This window comes from Sciurus carolinensis, chromosome 17, assembly GCF_902686445.1.
Source record: "Sciurus carolinensis chromosome 17, mSciCar1.2, whole genome shotgun sequence".
NCBI classification, from domain to species: Eukaryota; Metazoa; Chordata; class Mammalia; order Rodentia; family Sciuridae; genus Sciurus; species Sciurus carolinensis.
In genome coordinates this window covers 36696558-36714038 of record NC_062229.1, presented here as the reverse complement: position 1 = coordinate 36714038, position 17481 = coordinate 36696558, and the positions used below count along the sequence as shown (strand labels likewise).

Genomic DNA, 17481 nt, shown 5'->3' with positions numbered 1-17481 from the left:
GTGAATTTGCCTTAGCAGTATGACATGACAGATCATTATTTTCACATATATGCTCTGAATGCTTATATAGAAACTCTAAATTTCTGTGCTTTATAAATTCTTTTTAAACTTCGAGAATAGATAATACATTTACATGGTTCAAAAATAAAGTATAAAAGTATCCCCACAAAAAAGGGTAATCTTGAAGTGAATAAATTGATAAGATTATAAATTGACAAGATTTTTAAGTGCTCTCACCATATAGAAATAAGTATGTGAAAAAAATACGTATTTAATTAGCTCCATTTATATATTCCCTTTTTTTGTTTTTACATTTGCAGAGTAATATACGTGATGTGGTTATATACTTGATTTATTTAACCTGTCCTTATCTATGGACTTTTATGTATTCGCCAGTTTTTCACCCCTCAAACAGTGATGCAATAAATAGCTTTCTACATTTATTAGTTCACCCATATATAAGTATCTCTGTTGAATATGTACCTGGACCAAAAATCTTTGCATCAGAATACATTTTTATATTCAGACATTATATTTTTTTTCACTGGAGTATCAAAAAGTTCCTTGTAAAGGTTAATTTATAAATTAACCCAATGAAAATTATTACTAAAAATAGCTCTACGAACTATTATTAGTTTTCTAAACATTCTCCTCTCCAACAAAAAGGAGCTGATTTTAGAGTTCATTTGGGAAAATTTAGGAAAATTGTGAAAATGAATGAGGATGAGGACATTTGGAGTCAGCCCCACCTGATATTATAACCATGGTGTTGGTACTATACTTTTAAAATTATTAAGGCTTTATAACAGGTTTAACATCTGATGGGATTAAGTTTAGGGATGGAGATAAATGAATGACTTTATGACTATACCTCGAAAGTTGGTTCCTATGGGGAAATACACAAAGGAAACCCTGTAGCTTTGGATGTGTTAAACTGAACTGACATAGAAACTTCTGGTTTCTTTCTTATAGGAAAGTGACTATTTCACCCCACAGGGAGAATTCCGTGTAGACAAAGCAGGATCCCCCACTTTGTTGAATTGCCTTATGTATAAAATGTCATACTACAGATTTGGAGAAATGCAGGTTAGTTAAATCAATTTTTCTATAATCTTTATTCAGAAGAAAAGAATAATGTTAATTGCCTCTAGAAAATAGAATAATGCTGTTTTATTGTGCTGTATAGAGAAATATGCTTAGCCAAAGATTCTCTCCCATCTCATTAAATTTAGATTTCTGAAATTTCTAATGTGAGAAATTAGGGGAAAAAAATTAAAATCAGGGACTTATTTCCAAAATATGTTTTAGACACTAGCTCAAATCCAACCTTTGCTTGCCATACTGTCTTTTGACTTTTTGCTTTTGGAAGGCATTGTTCTCCAGGGGCAAGGTTTTCCATCTAGGAAACAGTATAGTCTTAAGTAGGTCACTTTGCTATTTAATGGAAAAAATTCTTAAAGAGTTAAATAACATAGTCACTTCAGACATTCACTCTATCTATTCTCCATTATCACAGATAGCTAAAACTCTCTAGATTAGAGTTTCCTAATAATTCAGAATGATGTGGAACAAAAGCTTAAGGATGTGCAAAATGCATGTACAGAGAGGCATTGTGGCAGAAAGAACGAACAGTGGGGTTTTTCTCCCTCTGGAGATGGCCACATTTTCCCTTGATTGTGTAGTCCATGCTTTACCTCAGAGGACATCTCTCTCTTGAGATAGCCCATATTCTCCCTTGAATGTGTTTCTCCTTTCCTAAATAAATCTGTCTGTCTCTAGGGGGAAAAAAAAGAAGAAAGAATAATGAATTTGATGTCATAATACCTGTGTTTTAGGTCAAGCTCTGTCAAGTCATGTAACCCTCATATGTTCTTTTTGGACTCTGCTTGTTCTCCTTGTACTGGACTCATAAATTGATTTAGAGGGAAACCAGAATATGTCACACCCAAGATATGCATTTGTGGCATAAAAGTTATTTTTAAAATAAAAGCAATTAGGAAGCAACAAATGAAGGGAAAGCTTGCTTTATATATTAAGGAAAGCTCTAGATTCTTTTATCAGCCCAGAGACGGCACTAGAGGAATCTGCAAACAAACCTTATTCCATTTATTTCTCCTTTATATTTACCTTCCCATACTTTGTTATCTTGGAGGCTTAAAACCACTTTCCTTTGTCTTGTCATTTCCCCACAAACCTAACTGTTCTTAGTTAAATGTGGTATATAAGCCAGAGTTCTAAGCCATTGCTTTGAGTTTTTCATTGCAATTTCTCACGTGATGTATGCTACATGTATTATTCAACTTGTTTTTCTCTTTTTTTAATCTATCCATTGTTAACAGGGGTCCATCCCAACTAAGAACTCATGAGAGTTGAGGAAAAAATTACATTCTTCCCCAACTATTTGTAAATTTTTTTAATAGCTCTTTTATTACATGACTATAATACCAAGTTGTTGCCACCATACTGAAGCCTCAGTGAAAACTAATTTCATAGTGCTCTCTGGTTAAGTTTGATACCCTGTAAAGCAGAGGAAAAATTACTTAATTTTTTGCTATCACTAGAGATCAAGATAATTCTGTAAATGGAAGGGGTTTGTTTAGGCTTCAGTTTGTGAAAGAAATTTTTATCCTTTTGAAAAATACAACATTATGGCTAATGGGGGCTGGTACACTTGTTTTTAGAAAAGCGTGCTTATCACTCTACTCCTACTCATTGTTTTGCTTCAAGGTAGATTTATACAACTGGTCATTGGCTTTGTCATTTATTTAACTGGAATTACTCTGGAGGTGGCTTTAAAAACAAAGAAACAAAAAAATAACACAATAATTTAAATTTGTTTTTATTTGTGTTTTTGTTTCTTTGAGGGTTACTGGTTGGTGTCTCAAACTATGAAAGTAATAACAACTAGTTACTCTAGAAATAAGGTTTTCTGGGGTAAATGAGTAGTTTCTCTGCTAATGTTTGTGTTGAAGGGCTTTTTTCCCCTCTCACTTAAGTTTATCAACAGTTTAAACCATGATTCTGTCGGGCTTAGTGGCACATGCTTGTATCCCAGCGACTTGGGAGGCTGAGACAGGAGGATCAGGAGTTCAAAGCCAGCCTCAGCAAAACCTAGGCACTAAGCAACTCAGTGAGACCCTGTCTCTAAGTAAAATACAAAATAGGGCTGGGGGTGTGGCTTAGGGCTTGAGTGCCCCCGAAATTCAATTCCTGGCACAAAAAATTAAAATTAAAACAAACCAAAAAACCCCACGATTCTAGCATGCAATTATTTTGATGCCTGCTCTGCTTACAGATGAGATATAGTTAAAATATGAAGTGTAGTTTTTAATGTTGTGTAAATAAGCAAAAACAAACTATCTACTCTTTGGAATAGAAGGTTTATTTCTGTTTCTAAGTTGACTTCATCTATGCTAAGTTTGTATGCTACATAAACTTGTTCTGAGTATTTCTTAGTCCCCTCTCCCCACCCTGTTTTTCTTTTTCTATTCTTCATAAATCCTCCCATGGATCAACTAGTTGAGGTTCCTTTGTAGTTCTCATTTCCAGGGTATAATACCACTGTTTACTTGTGCATTTATTTAACAAATAACACTTGAAATACAGGTATACTTTGAATTATAAAGTCATCATTCTAGTTTAGGATATAGGAAACTTTAAAAATAAATAAAATGTTAACAGTGTATGCAATAGAGTAAAATAAGACGGTTCTGTAGGACAGTGGAAGAGACTTAAACCACCAGTCTCAAAAAGTATTTCTCTGAAGAGATGCTATATAGGTTGAGGTCAAAGGCTAAAAAAGGAGCCAGCAATGAATTGAAGGCCATGCCAGGCAGGAGAAAACAGATAGTTATAAGACCCTGAGGCAGGAAAGAAAAGCCTTCTGTGGTTTTCTCTATATACTTATAAAAAAGGGACTCTTTTAAAAATCTTAATTTTTAAAAAAGAGTTTTTGATGGATTTCATTGATTTTTTTTTTTTTAAATAAGCTGCTTATCCAGTCCACTCAAGGAGCCTCGTATTCTGATTCAATTTTTCTTCCTGATTGCTTTCTGTCTAGTTATCAGCATGAGAACTGTTAAGATACATTTCTTGATTCTGTTTTCTTAATTTAAAGGGAAAAGGTATTACTCAAATGATAGCATTTATTACTTTCTAACATGGAATAAGTTTTCCAATACTAACGTTATTTTTGCAGCTGGATTTTCGTACACCCCCAGGATTTGACCGAACACGTAATGCTGAAATTGGAAATAAGGACATTAAATTCAAGCACTTGGAGGAAGCCTTTACATCAGAACACTGGCTTGTCAGGATATATAAAGTGAAAGCACCTGATAACAGGGAGACACTAGATCATAAACCTCGAGTCACCAACATTTTCCCAAAACAGAAGTATTTGTCAAAGAAGGTGGGTTTCAAGTGAAATCATTCTTATGAAAGGATGATTCAAGGTTGGTTAGTTTCTGTATGAGAAAAATGACTGAAAACTGCTAAAGAATTTCCATTTGCCAGACTTATAGGCTATGGCTTATATATATAAAGTATGTATCAGGCTAGCCTGGCTAGGAGAATTATTTTCAAACTGTGTACTTAAGCCATCCCTAGCAGCAACTTTTTCTAGATAGCATGGTGGTTATTAGTGAACTAGGCTGAGATTTTTCTGTGTGCCATTGCCATTAGTAAGATTTATTTGTAAAGTAAGATGTATCTTTGGCTATCACTTTCCAAACCTATTTGAAAGTAAAAATGCCAAGTGCTTAATTGTGATTAGTTCCTCATCTTTGGTCAAAGCAAATTTACATTGCATCTTCATTCTCCATTCTTAGTATTATGTTACTATATTATTCACAAATAAAGAATAGGCTTTAGATGGGTGAGTTCTTTTGAAGAAAAATTATCGTTTATCTTAAGATAATTATTTTTTGTTTGTGAATTTTTTTTGGGGGGGGGTAGGGGGTGCTGGGGATCGAACCCAGGGCCTTGTGCTTACAAGGCAAGCACTCTACCAACTGAGCTATCTCCCCAGCCCAAGATAATTATTTTTTAATGTAATTATTATGACAAAACTTGTAGGCAGGAATTATGATGAGACTACTGCAGTCCTTTTGTAATAAATATTTAATAATATATGAAGTATTTTATTAGAGGTCATTATTGCTCGTTAAAGCCAAATAGATCTCTAATTTTTTTCTATAAAAGATTACTAAAAAAGAATATTTATGTAGGTTGCCCAGCTGTCAAAGATGGGAAATAATAAGCTGTCAGGTAAAATGTTAAGGTTGTATTATAAGGTTCTATTCTTATAATACTGGTTATTATTAGATTGATTTCAGTCTTAATTTTTAAAAGATGCTCAGGTTTCCACAGCTCACATCAGTTATTTTAAATCATTAATTGTCTTATCCCTTTATTGCTTAAAATATACTCCAGATTATTTCAAATTTTACTATAAAAGTGTTAAATATTAACTGTGATATTTAAATACAAATTTTATATGAATACTTTCTCTCCCAGAAAAAGATTACCATATCTAGAATAATGTATTTAAAGGTGTCACATAGAACTGACCTTCATTGTGTCAGTTATGTCAAATTCAGTTACCAATCTTTATGCCAGATGGCAAAGAAATCAAATGATCTAGTTTCTCACAGGCATGAGAATGGGAAAGCTAATGAGGTATGCCTGTGCAGAGCAAATGCTGCTAGGTCTAAAAGCAGTTACTCCTAAGACATCCAAGCCTACTTAAGATCTATGTTTTTGTATTGTTTGGGTTGGGGGAGAGATAAAGGGAAGAAGGCTGTTGAATTTGCAATCTGAATAACAGAGATCTCAAAGACAGTGAATTTTCTTAATCTGACTCCTTTTGTCTTCCCATCCATCATTTCCCTAAAATAAGCAAGTGTGAATGGATAAATAAAAATTAGTCTTGTGTACCCAAACATATTCTAGTAGATAATAACATGAATTTTTATTTTGTTTTCCATGACTTTATATTCTTTTGGTACTAGCACTATAAAGGAATGCTTCTTGTTTACTTTCCTCTCCCTACCCTGGTTTTCACTTTGAGGGTGAAGGTGTGCATACAACAGACATTTTAGGAGTTTTCCTGCCACTGTAAACTTGGCATGGCTGAGGTGCTAGAAATTGTAGTCCAGGGCTGCAGAAAAAAACTCTGTGGCATGACTTCTTAACAGTAGGGGGAAAAAACACTCTGAGGACTCAGTTGCATAGTTATTTGCATAGATCTTATAGAAAAGTTTTCATGTTAGAAAGCTGTAGATAATAAGAAAAAAGGAACTCCTTGGCTTGGTTTATGTTTTTAAAATTGCACCATCTGACATTTTTATGTTTACCATAATAAAATAAGGTAAGATAACTTGTACTGTGGTTAAAAAATTAACAGCTAATTTGTGTAACCTCAACAAGGGATTGCATTTTGCCTTATGTTCTTATCATTGTTAGAAAAATTATAAATTGTTTTGAAGTAAACATCATGAATAGAAGGAAGATGATGCTGTATTTATCCTAGGTTTCTGAAACCTCTAAGAGTGGTATTTAAGTGTAAAAATTGAATTGGACAGGTCTTGATTCTTGAGCCTCTGTTAACCCAGCATTTGATAGTGCATTCAGCTATTTATTTCCCAAAAATTGTTGCTTCCTTCAATATGTAGGCATGTGTGTCAAATCAACAAACACATGCTTGTATAATATAGCCTGTGGAATTCTAGCATAGCAAATGTTTTTGCAATGATTTCTTCTACCACCTTTGCAGTAATTTGTTTCTTACAACAGAAAACATCTGTTCGAAGTATTTTAGTGAGATGCTGAATTAAGAAAAGCATTTTCTTTTAAAAAGAGCCATGAAACTCAAGACATGTGTTTTTGAAGTACTTACTTTCCTTCCTAAAATATTATTAGAGAATGTGCCAAGTGATTTGTCTTTCAGTTTTGTGAATTGATCATCATCCTTATTTTACAGATAAGAAAACTGGGGCTCTAAAAGTTACTAAGTTAATTTATGTTTCTGACACTTAGCTGGTTCCTTAGAGGCTAAGAAGCAGCATTACCATTTTATGATCCCTTCTTTTATTGTATCATGACTGGAAATTTAAGTAATTATTGCAGCTAAGCATTTTGTTGAAAAGGGAGGTGGGTATTCATTCATTTGATGGTGAAGAATGCATTTGAGACGTGCTATGGTAGTCCTTGCATGTTAAAGTTAGGGACCTACTCATATTCATCCATTCAATAGTTAGTACTTACTAACTGCTCAAGGAGTTCAGTCACAAGAGCTAAGGGCCTTATTAAGACAGTCTTCATCATAATATAATAAATATGTATGTAGATAGATTTTCTTTTAACCATAAGAAATCTGTACTAATATCATATGTTCTGGTTTTGTTTTTTTAGACTACCAAAAGGAAGCGTGGCTACATTAAAAATAAGCTAGTTTTTAAGAAAGGCAAGAAAATATCTAAGAAGACTGTTTAAAACACTGTTTTGGTTCTTGACTTGAAGCAGTTGTCCTTGTGAGAACCGGTCTTTGCCTTTAGCTCATGTCATGTTTCACAGCAACAGAGGGTACAGAACCATCACTGGTCCAGGTTAATGTACAAAATTTTCTGGCAATGCCTGATTGAAAAAATAAAATTTGGATTATAGAGAACAGCTGTTTCTGATTTGTAATGTGAAGCAAGACAGAGCACTGCTGTAAAATGACTAGCAGCAGATTTTTTTATTGGTACATATTATCCTTCAAATCTGAGAATTTGGACTAATTGCACCAAAGAACCCTCTAATTTGGTCCCTGGCACATGCATTCTTGTCAATGTTTTTATTTTACAAGACCTGCATTTTATTTGAATTACCCAAATAGCAATATGTAAAATACAAAAGACAAAAAAATGTGATGAGAACTTCTTGAACTGGTAAACCAGTACAGGTCTGAGAAAGGTATTAGAAAAATAATTATACTTCCTTGAACTGTATTTATTTTCATGTTTCTCCAATGCAAAGAATGTTTCATCAAATGTACATTTTTCACTTGCTTACTGATTGCTATAAGAAGCTGCTGTTTCAAAGATGGACCTCAGAGTAGCTAATTGATTCAAATAGATTTTTATGTTGACACATTATTACTGCTATTAGCAGTTGTTTTCACCAGGTACTTACAGAGCAAGTTTCATACATTGTCATTCAAGGGCTAAATTTATATCCTTTGGAAATCATAGCAACTACAGAGAATGTTGCTTACCAGGATAGGGTTTGGCACCTTAGTACTGAGGTTAGCACTATGTTTACATGCAAAAGATTTAAGGAGAACAACAACAAAAAAAAAATCTTAAAAGTGGATAGGTATCCAAAGTTCACCTTCTGTGACTCTTTAAAATGACAGAGGATTTGTAAATTTTGTCTGGATTTTTCTCATTTTATAACAGTTTCATTCATCACGGTGATTTTTGTTCTCTGCTCCATATTTTTTAATACCTTAAGCATTTGATGAAACACTCTTAGTGCTATATGCATTTTCTTAACTTTTATTAAAAATGTGACAATTGTCAAAAAAATGCACTAAAATATAAATGGAGATTGAACATGTTCACTTTCCAGCTTATAGGCAACTTTATACAGACTTGAAAATTTTCTCCAGTCGTTTAGTAAAAGTGGAAGAGAAAGGGTTTTTCCTGCCACAGGATATAATTTTTTTTTATATGACAAGCATAACACCACTGCTTTTGGTGGAAAAGTGCAGAATAGTATGTACCTTTTATGAAGAACAATGTAATATACAATGTTCAGTGAGAATGTTACTGCTGATTTTCTTTTTCAAGGTGTAGAATATTCTTTGATTTATAGAATTCATTTTTGACCCAGATGATGGTTCTTTTACAGAACAATAAAATGGCTGAACATTTTCACAAATAAAGCGTAACTAAATCTGGATTTCTGATACCTTGTCATTCGGGGGATTTTCTTTTACTTTGTTGCTTTAAAATTCAATGCAGAGAAGTTGTTGACTGTAGGGGAATAAAGTTCATTCAAATTTTGTGTTAAGTGTTGTCTTTTACAAATTATTTGTTTTTGAAAGAACATAACCTCCTTGTTCACATTTATAAAGGTTTTATACAAAAGGTGTGGAAAATCGGTTCAACTAAAACCAGCTATCTTATTTTGCCTTCTTTTTAGCCCAGAATGAAGATCTTATTTTGATTTTTCTTTTGGGGGAGAAGGGGGCAGGGGAAGGGGGAAGAAACCTAGTTGAACAGATTTATCCCTGTTAAGGAATCTGACAAACTATACACCGTGAAGTTTTTGGTATTTAATCAACAAATCTTTAGTGTAGAATTTTTTCATTTTGCACAGGAAAGAACCCTTAGCTTTTAAGTTTTAGGAAACAATGTTTTGGTTCAATGTAACTTGTCAGTAAATTGCCATGTGGTAACTTTTTAAGAACTTTTTATTTTAGCATAAAAGTGAAAATATAGTTTGACTACATTGTATATAGAATAATTGGCTTAAATATTCTTTAAATTCAAAGATCATGACCTTTGAAGTTTTAGACTGCAAAATAGTGCTTGGGCTATTGTTTTTATTTTTTGGTACAGTAAATGAGACATCAAGGCAGCAAGTCTGAAGACAAAATTTAGTTGTTTATACTTACACTGTTAACCCGAGTTTGCAGTTCTCAAACTTTAAAATTCACTTGAGTGCCTAAACAATGACCCAAGAGGTCAGAAGAGTACTACTGAGCACTACTGTTTCCATAGCCAATAGTCAGTAAGATTATAAAATTGGAGCTGCTGCTCCTTTTAAAAAATTTCTTTACTAGGGCTGGCAGTGTAGCTCAGTGGTAGAGCTCTTGCCTACCACATGCAGGATATCCTGGGTTCCATCCTCAGCACTTCTAAAAAAAATTGTTTTTAAATATAACAATTTCCAACTTAAACACTTTGAAGTAGTGTTAAGCACATTACATCATTGTGCAACTAATCATAACTTTCTTTCTTGGAACTGCTGCTCATAATCTTGAAGTAGGCAAATAAAATAGTTAAATGAAGTAGATCTCAGTGTCAGTCTGCAATTGCAATGGTAATAAATTGAGAAAACACCAAGCAGTAATGAAATATCATGACAACTGATTTTTATTATGAAATAGAAGTAAAAATGGACAATTTAGTGAAGTTACCACAAAGTAGACAATTTTGTAACCATGACTCCCAAGTCAGGGTAACAGAACAGTACTAGTATTACAGAAACTTCCTCACGATAACTCTCAGAAACTTTCCTGTCCCACTTCCTGGTCCAGAAGGTAATCACTCTTAGCTTTTATGGTAGTTTTATTTATGCTTTTACCACTTAAGTATTAAGTGCTTCTATGAATTATGTAAATGGACTAAATAGGATATGTATTTTTCATATTTAGCTTCTTTTGCTTAGTATTTGTGAAAAATCATACAGGTTCTTACATGCAACAGTAAGCTTATTTTCATTGATATGTAGTGTTCTCTTATCTCTCTCAAGCTTACTCTCTCAGATATCCATTCTATCGTTGACGGACCTGTGCAGTTTCCATTTTGAGTATTATAAATAATACTTATTTGACATCTGTCTTGGTGCTTATGTGCACTTATTTCTGTGGTTATTTGCCCCCAAAAATGGAATTGCTGGGTTGCATATAAAGTTTTTGTTGCTTCCACATCCTTATCAGTTCTTGTTACTCCATTCAGTTATCCCTTTCTGGAGGGTGCATAGTGATTTTTCTGTTTAGTGTGCCTTTTCCAGGTTGCTAATGAAGTTGACCATATGGAAATCCCCTTTTTCTAAGGTACTGATTCTTGTGCATATTTATATTTTTTATGAGTTCTTTATATATCTTATATATGAGGTCTTCGACCTTTGTGTTTTAAATTTTCTAAGAATAATTTTAATGTTTTTCTCAATTATTTCTATGTGTATGACTTTGTTTTAAAATCCTTTTCCTAACCTGAAATGAAGATAGTTGCCTGTGTTGTTTCCCAGGAAATTTATTGATTTTTCAGTTTGTTTTGCAGTTCACTGGAATTCATTTGTGTAATATCCTACGAATTGTTTTTGTTTGGGGTTTTTAGTTGTTTTTGGCGTATAGATACCCAATTTTCCCAGCACCATTTATTGAGGGGCAAAAAAAAAAAACAAGCAAACAAAAAACCATCCTTTTCTTACAGCTCTGAAATACCCCTTTTGTAGTAAATCAAATTCCATCAACTTGTTATATTCCTTAGAGCTCTTTGTATGACTTAGTGTAGCTTTAAGATAAATAAGATATAGCAGAGTATTCCTCACCTTGCTCTTTAAACTTCTCTTGGATTTCATGGACCTTATTGCCCATGAAAATTTTAGAGTCATATTAAGTTCCACCAAAAGAGTTTTTGATTGACTATTGAGTTGGGGAAAATTAACACCTTTAAAACATTGAAACTTCTGACCATAAATATGGCATATCCTTGAATTTATATGAATCCTGTTTATTTTATAGTTTTGAAGAGCTTGCATATTTTCATAACTTATAACAAAGTGGTACTTTTTTATGTCAGTTTATGATCAGTGTAAAGTTCATTTCTATATATTGAAATCGTTTTCAAAAACCTCAATAAACTCATTCTACCAGTTTATTTCAGAGATTTATTGTGAATGTAACTCCTCATGACCTGGGAGTAGTGAGTTTTATTTCTTCCTTTATAATGGTTACATACTTAGTTTTCTTGAATAGAAAAGGCACCATCCTTGTCTTCTGTTTCACACAGAATGCCTTTTTTTAAGAGGAGAGGTACTGAGGCTCAAATCCAGGACTTTGTTCATGCTAGGCAAGCACTCTACCACTGAACTTCATCCCCAGCCCTTACAGGGAAAGCTTTTGATAGTTTGCTTTCAAGTATGTTTGCTGTAGATTCTTGGTAGATAACCTTTGATCAAATTAAGGACATTGCTGTTTCCTACTTTTAGTCATGAATGGCTTTGTTTCTCAAGCTTTTTTTTCCTTTGAGATTTTTGTTCTGTTACAAAGATTACAGAGACTTTGTTCTAAAATACACTTGTATTCCTACAATAATGATCTGTTAGAAATCACTTGTGAAACCATTTGGGCCTGGAAATTTCTTTGAACAAATTTGTTGTTCCAATGGGTTTGTTTTGTTTTGTTTTAAATTATACATTATTTTACAGACAGAGGATTATTTCAGGCTCTTTAGTTTTTATTTGGGCTTTCCAAGGAAATTACCCATTTCATCTCAATTTTCAATTAATGTAAAATTGTTGATATCGCCTGGTTTAATACCTATAGGTTCTGTGGTGATGTCCCCTTTTACTTTTTTCTTTTTATTGTATTTATCCCTTTCCCCAACTTCTACTATGACTCCCTCATTTTAAATCAATTTTAACCTTCCTCCCCTCTTTTGAAGGCCAGCTCCTAACAGTTTCTGCAGTGTGTCTTTTAGTCTGCTAATTTGTGGCCTTTTCTTGGAGGAGGCAGTTTTCGTTTTACCTTGGTGTACTGATCTTTCCTAATATATGAATTTAAATGTAAATATATGCATTTAAGCAACTTGTTCTTTTGGTAATTTGGGGGCATGTTTCTTGTTTGATTATTAAAACTGTATACTGTTACAGATGTGCTTCTCAAACAATTTGTTCTTAATTGATTCCATATTAAGTGTACACACATTAACAATTTCTTGGGGGCTGGGGTTGTAGTGGTAGAGTGCTTGCCTAGCACATGTGAGGCACTGGGATTTGATCTTCAGCACCACATAAAAATAAATGTGTCCATCTACAAGATATGTTTTTAAAGAATTTAACTGGAACTTCCAAGGCTTTATTTTCAGTAATGTTTTTCCTTTAACTGCTTATTTGATTAATTGCATTATGCCACCTTTCTTATGGGGTTTAGAATAAATACACCATTTCATCCTTATATATCCTACTTTGGATTTGACAACCTTTTAACTAAGACTTGTTTTCATCAGTTTCTAACGTCCATTATCTTGTTAAATATTTCATCTGCCTCATTCATTCTTTCCTTCTGAGACTATTAAGCATAATTAGGCATTATCATAACAGTTCTTTTGGATTTTCTTGGTTTTTCAATTCTAGTCATTTTAACATTGAGCATATTTTAAAGTTGTGTCTAATATTCTATAAAGGGTCTTGTTTCTATTGCATGGGTTTTTTCCCTGCTGGTGGTGGTTTGTGGTCTTATAAAATGGACATGAGGATTTTGTGTTTCAGACATATTTAAGAGTAGTATGGGTAAATTTAGGCCTAACATTTTTCAGAGGATTTTCTTTTCAGGAAAACAAGCCAAAATCACCTGATGGATGTTGCTAACCTGCCATCTCCTTCTCCGAACAGGCGAAGTTCATTATTCCCAGGGTGCAATTATCCAAGGATCTCATCCAAGCAGATACAAATATTTGTTGTCCTATTCCTTTAAAGGTATTAAAATTACTATTCAACCTCTGCCAATTTCCCATGGGAAAATAGCCCCAAATGGTAGACTTTCTCAGAATTTCCATCTTCTAGATTCTGGCCTGGTGATGATTTTTTCCTGTGAAATCTTATTTTTTAATGCAGGCTATATGAGGAGTTGTCCAAACTCCTCAGAGTCTACTACTATTAGAACTGGAATATTAAACATTTATTCCTTTGGATTTCAGAACACAAAAGCATTTAAGATGTTAAATCATCCCCACTATCTCACTGAATGACATTACCAGTCCTATTTTTGTGTCTCTTAAAGATCCAACATTAGAAAAAAGTTTTATTTTTACAGGCTGCATTTTGATTCATTGTATACAAATGGGGTACAACTTTTCATTTCTATGGTTGTGCATGATGTAGATGCACACCATTTGTGTAATCATATGTATACATAGGGTAATACTGTCTGTCTCATTCTCTTTCCTTCCTCCACCTCACCCCCACTCATTTTCCTCTATACCATCCAAAGTTCCTTCATCCCCCCCCCCCCCCCACCTCCACCCTTGCTCCTATGTATTGTCAGAGAAAACTCGATCTTTGGTCTTTTGGGCTTGACCTATTTCACTGAGTGTTATTTTCCAACTTCATTTACCCAGCAAATGCCTTAATAGAAAAATTTTTAATAGAGATAGTAACAGCTTGGAGGCATTTTGCTTAGAATATCAGGTATCTGCTTTCTGAAATTGGCTTCTTTCAAAGGCAGAGACTGAACGAAAACTCAGGATTATATGGCAGCCAGAATGACTAACTGCATTCTCTTGTAACCTTAGCACACCATCTTAATTTGTTAAAAATAAGCTAAATGGATCATAGACCTCTTTCCTTCTGAAGGAAATTTTTAAATTTATGGCCTTGGTGGAGGGAGGACCTGCATTAACATTGCAGAAGATGAGCACTAGTCAAGCTTCTGATACTTCCCTTTCCCCAAGGACTATAAAAAGATTGAGAAACTGGACAATGAGTAAATCTCTGAATTTGTTTCAAGTTTTTTTTACATTTAGGTCTATATTTTGAGTTAAATTTCGTATGACTGGAGATGTTTTACTTCAGTTGGCAACACTGTCCAAAGACTTGTGTCTACACTGGCATCTTAGTAGAAAACTGAGAAAAAAATGTTTTCTGTATTCTCTGTTCCATTGATCTTTGTGGTCCTTAAACTAATACTTTCCCATCTTGACTGTACCTTTACAGTGAGTATTGAAGCAATGCATATTCTAAATCTTTGTTCAGTGGCCTTTTAATAATTACCTTGGACAATAGATATGTACTGTCATCTAGCCTGCAACTGACAAAAAACTAATATTCAGAATAAAGAACTCTTAGGAAGACAAGATTTTTATTAGCCCTTGACAGAAAAAAATCCAAAATAGCAAATATATATGAAAGGAATACTACCCACCAGGTTAGCTAAATATACAAAAGTATTGAAAAGCGTGCAAAAATGAACTCATACTTTGACATTAGTGCAATTGCTATACATACTCTATCCTAGGAATTCTATCAAAAATAGACAAATTGATAACTGTGTTCATGTAATAAAACTATGAAGACCAAGTTCCTTTATAAGGTAAAATATTGATAATCCTTGAAATAAAATGGAGAAAGATCAAAATTAGCAAAGAGATTAAGGTCAAATAAAATTAGAAAGTGGAGACATTACTCCAGTTCTACAAAGGTAAACAAGATTATGATAGTTCTATGTTCAGAGACAGCCTGAGCAACATAGACAGTAAGTACTGTAAACTTGCCCACCAATTGGATAATCTTGAACAAATTCCTAGAAGGATGCAACCTGCAAAGACTGAATCACAAAGTAGAAAATCTGAATAGATCTATAATTTGTAATTATTGACTGGATCAATATTTAAAAGCCCCTGATCCCCCCAAAAAAGATAGCCCAAGATCACATGGCTTCATTGGTGAATTCTGCCAGTCATTTAAAGAATACGGATCCTTCCCAAGACATTTCTGAATTCATCCTAGCCATAAAAAACAAAACAGACCAAGATCCCTTACGAATATTTGGTCCAAAAATTATTAAAAATACTAGCAAAGTCAACAGTATATAAAAGGATTATACACTGACAAAGTGGAATCTTGGAATTAAAAGGTAGTTCAATATATGAAAATGTAACGGTAACCAAAGGGGGAAAACTATATGATCATCTTAATTCTTGAAGAAAAGGCATGTGACAAGATCAAGACCCTTTCAGTGATCAAAATACAACAGAACTAAGAATAGAAGGAAACTAACTCAAAGTCCACATATGAAAACTCCACAACAGACATAATAGTTAAGGATTGAGAGCTTTTTCCAATAATAAAAATAAGACAAGGATACTGCTTCTGCTATCTCCATTCAACACAAGTTCTAGCCAGAACAACCAGGCAAGAAGAAATAAAAGGTATATATTTTTATGTACACGTTTTACACAGCAATATGAAAAATACACTAAGTTATAGATTGACCTGGAAATAGTGTTGGCTTGAATAAGCTAACAGTAGTATGATACAGTACGATTATGCAATGTCCAAAATATAGGTAAAGCCAAATATGCTGTTTAGAACTACACATAGCAGGTATAGTATAAAACAACGGGGATGGTTACTGCAAAAGGGCATGGAGGGGAGATACAATAGTGTAGGAATGCAATGGGAACTTTTGAGGTACCACAAACAGGTTTCATTACTTAAGCAGTGAGTACATGGGATGTTAAATTATTCTTGGGAGTTCTACCCTATTTTTATATAAATCAAGTATGGATATTTAACAATTTCAAAAAAATATTTGCCCTACCACTCAAAAAGTGAGCCTTCTGTGTTTGACTTCCCAAATGACTTATGCTTTGTAGAAAGACTAGAAAATCCAGATACCATAGTGATTACTCATGGAGAATTTCTCCCTCAAAATAGCATCTTTTCCACTTACCTACTTAGAAATAAAATGGTCCCAAGCACTATTCACCTGGATGTTTTAGGATTATGGTCCTTAACAGACCCATAACTCAACAAGAACTCTTCTCATGAAGCATGTGCTTAGTCTTAAGGACTTGTCAAAGTATTCATAATATTGGATAGATTTTAAAAATGTATTTAGAACACTTGATAGATGAGTAACTAGCAATACCTAATAAAGAAAATCTGGGCTCATTCAGAGCCGCCAGTTGATCAGAATGTCTGAATCCCTGAAAATAAACACACAGAGACAATAGTAATATTTAATTGAAATATATTTGTCTAAGATCTACAAAGTGTGAACAGTTGGTCTTAAGAAAGCAGACGAAAGGCACAAAATTAGTATTACTACAGAGAAGCATTCATGCTACTGAATTTTATAAGTATCATTGGAGTGGCACAGTAAAAAATAAATTAAGCCTTGAGCAAAAATCAAATCATATTTCCTTTTTGTTTTGGTCACGTCTGGCCTCATTTGTAAAGGCTGAGGACAAATTCAACTGAAACCATGGAACACTTACAAAGGCTGTTATATATGTTTTAATCACAGTGGCTTTCTTGCAGAGTTTGAGTCATACCAGAGAAGAACACTTTTTAAAAATCCACAGGAAAGTCTTTTTCTCTATCCAAACTAAATATAAGATTGAGGTGGTATTTGTGCATGTTTGAATATGCATGCATGTGTATTTCGCTTCTAAAGCCCTTTTTTCCATCATGAAGATAATGAACTCTCCATAAGATTTGTTTTCTGCTGTAAAGGAAGAAACTTGAGGAATGTATGACTCGTGCCTTGAGCATCAGGAAAACTCACTAGAGGAGCCTGGCTCTGGATTCCATCCTAGAAGGCTCTGGCATTCATCTCCAACAGCTTCCTGCACACCCCCGTCTCAACAAGAAAAAGTAGTTTGGGTGTGGACAAACAAAACATGGATGTGGGGAGGGAGGTGAAAAATCACACTTAGGAAATGATTGCAACCTGCACTTGTACCAGGAATGAGCCACTTTGCT

The 17481-nt window shown here is 33.8% G+C and overlaps 1 protein-coding gene across 1 annotated transcript in view; it reads left to right on the top strand.

The window, feature by feature from the left end:
• Positions 1-9051, top strand: part of Stt3b (STT3 oligosaccharyltransferase complex catalytic subunit B) — a 110764-nt gene extending 101713 nt beyond the window's left edge. Inside the window, exons 14-16 of the mRNA XM_047530602.1 lie at positions 973-1086; positions 4199-4411; positions 7414-9051. Coding sequence (XP_047386558.1) covers positions 973-1086; positions 4199-4411; positions 7414-7494 — 408 coding nt within the window. The 3' untranslated portion in view covers positions 7495-9051. The remainder of the gene's footprint in view (positions 1-972; positions 1087-4198; positions 4412-7413) is intronic.
• The last annotated feature ends 8430 nt before the right edge of the window (positions 9052-17481 follow it).